At 41.9% G+C, this 3135-nt stretch overlaps 1 protein-coding gene across 1 annotated transcript in view; it reads right to left on the bottom strand.

Annotated features, from left to right (window-relative positions):
• Positions 1–3135, bottom strand: part of inppl1a (inositol polyphosphate phosphatase-like 1a) — a 25273-nt gene that overhangs the window by 16118 nt on the left and 6020 nt on the right. Inside the window, exons 3-4 of the mRNA XM_032510041.1 lie at positions 1115–1178; positions 413–560 (exon numbers count right to left, since the gene is read on the bottom strand). Of these exons, the coding sequence (XP_032365932.1) occupies positions 413–560; positions 1115–1178 (212 nt within the window). The remainder of the gene's footprint in view (positions 1–412; positions 561–1114; positions 1179–3135) is intronic.

The raw sequence follows: 3135 nt of genomic DNA on the forward strand, positions 1-3135 counted from the left end.
CGTTTGTACCTTGGCGCATTGCTATTATGATGGCAGATTTATCACCGTCATATTGTTATTTATAATCTTTTGCATGTTTTTGTGCTGATGCATTTCCGTGTGTGTGTACCAAGCATAGTGTACTAATTTGCTTTTAAAATAACAATGAAATGCTGCCCTGTTGACTTGAGACCAGTTTTTTTTGGTCAACCGCGCAATCACGTCCCACTTCCTTAAGATTGGAAATACGCAAAGAATTCACCTGGACACACCCAGCACGCCCATGGGCGCAAAGTTTGGCGCAGGTGCATTTGCTGTTTAAACGACGTGGGCGCTGAATGGAAAATTGACACTTGGATCGGGCTTTGCGCTGCGCTGGGTGCAAGATAGGGCCCATAGCATGCAAGTGTGCTTGTATGGGCTCTGGGGATACCTGAATAGTCCCTATCATCGCTGACAGCCATTTCCTCTCTGTCCACAGCATAGAGAAGGGTGGTGACCAGACCCTGGCTGGGCTGTAGGTACAACAGCACCAACTCTGGTAAAGTCTTAAATCGCTTAGGCTGCACACCCTGAGATGTCTGAAAGGAAGAGGGAGGAGAATATTCAAGGAGAGATACACCAAGAGACAGGGAAAGTTATGCACATACAAATGAAACCCAAACAATTTGGCTAGAAGTAGTCATGTTGTTAAAATCCCTGGTGGCCCCTATTGTTCCACATGTAATGTTGTGTAAGCAAATATGACCCAGTGGTCTAAATATAATTTAAACCAGGAAGAACTTATGTTTTGTTTTGGTAAACATAGCAGATGTATGATATGTGGCCACACAGATAGTCTAAAGCACCGTGTGTGTCTCTGTGTCTGCGTGAGTGAGAGAGAGAGAGAGCGTGTGTGTGTGTGTGTGTGTGTGTGTGGACGGTGGGGACTTCACAGCTGTTGGACACAACGCACAAAGAGGCTGCTGTTAGAGTGTGTGTGTGTGTGTGTGAGAGAGAGAGAGAGAGCTTTGAGCCAACAAAAGCATATCTGCCTGCCAGCTGCTACTGAAGCAAATACATTTTTGGTCACACTTGACCTCAGCGATGTGTGTGTGTGTGTGTGTGTATGTGTGTGTGTGTGTTTTCTCTCTACCTGTACAGCCAGAAATCCGTCCTCATCAGGGAGGATTCTGTATGTGTGGACATGCTTCTGAAACCTACAGAAAAAGAGACACCAAAGAGGAAGAAAGGAAAGTCAGAAGGTTGGAGCAAATGGAGTGAAAAACAGACAATGGGAGAAGAGAGAGAAGAGAAAGAAGAAAAGGAGAAAACAACGAAAATTCAAAAACAAAAAAACTTTTCACAGCCGACATGCACACTACTACTATTCTCTTATACCTAACCTCAGTGGGTAGGGGCGTGTACATGTATGAGAGTGGGGGGGGGGTTAGACGCTGTAGAGAGCTTCAACCTGTTGCTGTCTGTCACAGTTGTGAGCGGGCTTTATCCTTACAGTAGCATGATACAGTAGAGTGGAACAGAGTTGAAGTAAGTGTTTATACATTGTAAAGTAACAGTGATAGTATAAACTAAAGAACAAAAAAACCAAATTGTAAGATCACTGAAGATCTAGTCTTTCCTTTAATCACTCACATAATTTGTACGGTTTCTTTCATTCAAAAACTATGTATCAAACTTCAGAGGCTGAATTGCATTTTTGGTTAAACCCAACTTGAACACAAGCTTTTTTTCCCCTCAACCAATTGCAGATCAATGCTCTGTCATTGTGATGGCACAGCTGTGACTACACGCCTGCAGCCACAAGCTGGAATTGAATGATTTTCATGTCCGCACTTTATGTCTGCTCAGTGGACCGGACACAAAATGTTCAATTTGCCAAGCAAATGGTGTGGCTTATGTCTGTTGGTGTGTATACTGATGCCTGTGTTATGGTTGTGCATCTGTTTAGATGTGTGGGTGTAAGCCCAGCAGCTTACGCAAAACACCTAAGTAATGCTTTTAGTGCTGGTCATACTGTTCTTATTACTTCCACTATGTGTGTATACACTGTATAAACTGAGGGAAGGATAAATCCCTTTTGGGAATTCATCCTGCTCTGACCCCTCAGCTGTTTTTCCGGTCTTTCCAGGTCAGTGTCCCACAGCTAAACGCACAACTAAAACATGGACTGGATTAAAATATGCAACTGAAGTAACTTTATAAGAAGCAAAGCAAGTTTTTTTTAGACTTGAGCATAAGCGTCACATTTAAGTTAGCTTTTTAATTAGTTATGTTATTCTTTCCCTTCTTAGAAGGACATAGCGACATGGAATAAACATTTGTTTCTGTAGTAATGGGTCACACAGATCATCAAACCTGGTTTCACATTCAGTACTAACCAGGGCTCAACATGGGTCTGGCGATTACATGAGTTCTCAAAATCACCAGTAGCACAATGGGTTGGCAGCATAAGAAAATCAAATCAACATTTTTGGGTAGTGTCAGGCTGTCAATTTAAAACTATTTCCAGTGCATCTGGAAATAATTGATGACGCATTTTTAATTTGCTCTCCCTGTGTTGTAACCTTTGAACTATTTCCTTACTGAGGGCAATTCTGTTTTTACAAGCTGCGTATCACCAATTTCTGCTACAGTGGCTTAGATACCAATAAATACATTCATTTTTGTGTGTTTTGTTTTTAGGTATTCTTGCTTTTATCGGACAGTACACAGAGGAGAGGGGGGAAGACATGCAACAAAGTTCCTGGCACAGATTTGAACCAACATTGTCAGAGTTAAACAATATGAGACTTAGCCAGATAAATCCCCACCAGGACACTGACAACATAAATTTACTCGTTAAATTGATTTATGTACAGCTCATTAATAGCTCCATATATCATGACTTCAGCAGTTGGTCACACTTAACTGTCTAAAGTTGATAAATATTTGCTCATGCCTTTCAAGGCCAAGCAGTAAACTCAGTCAGTGGGATGAACTGTTCCTTTTGTCTATGTGAACTCTGAAATCCTATCCACATTTAATTCTGTCATATTATATACACAATGCATTTTAGTAGGTCTTGTGGCACAGATTCCATACACTGGAGTCACACTGCAGTCTACAGTAGTGGGGGAGTGTGTGTGTGTGTGTGTGTGTGTGTGTGTGTGTGTG

This window comes from Etheostoma spectabile, chromosome 3, assembly GCF_008692095.1.
Source record: "Etheostoma spectabile isolate EspeVRDwgs_2016 chromosome 3, UIUC_Espe_1.0, whole genome shotgun sequence".
Classification (NCBI taxonomy): Eukaryota; Metazoa; Chordata; class Actinopteri; order Perciformes; family Percidae; genus Etheostoma; species Etheostoma spectabile.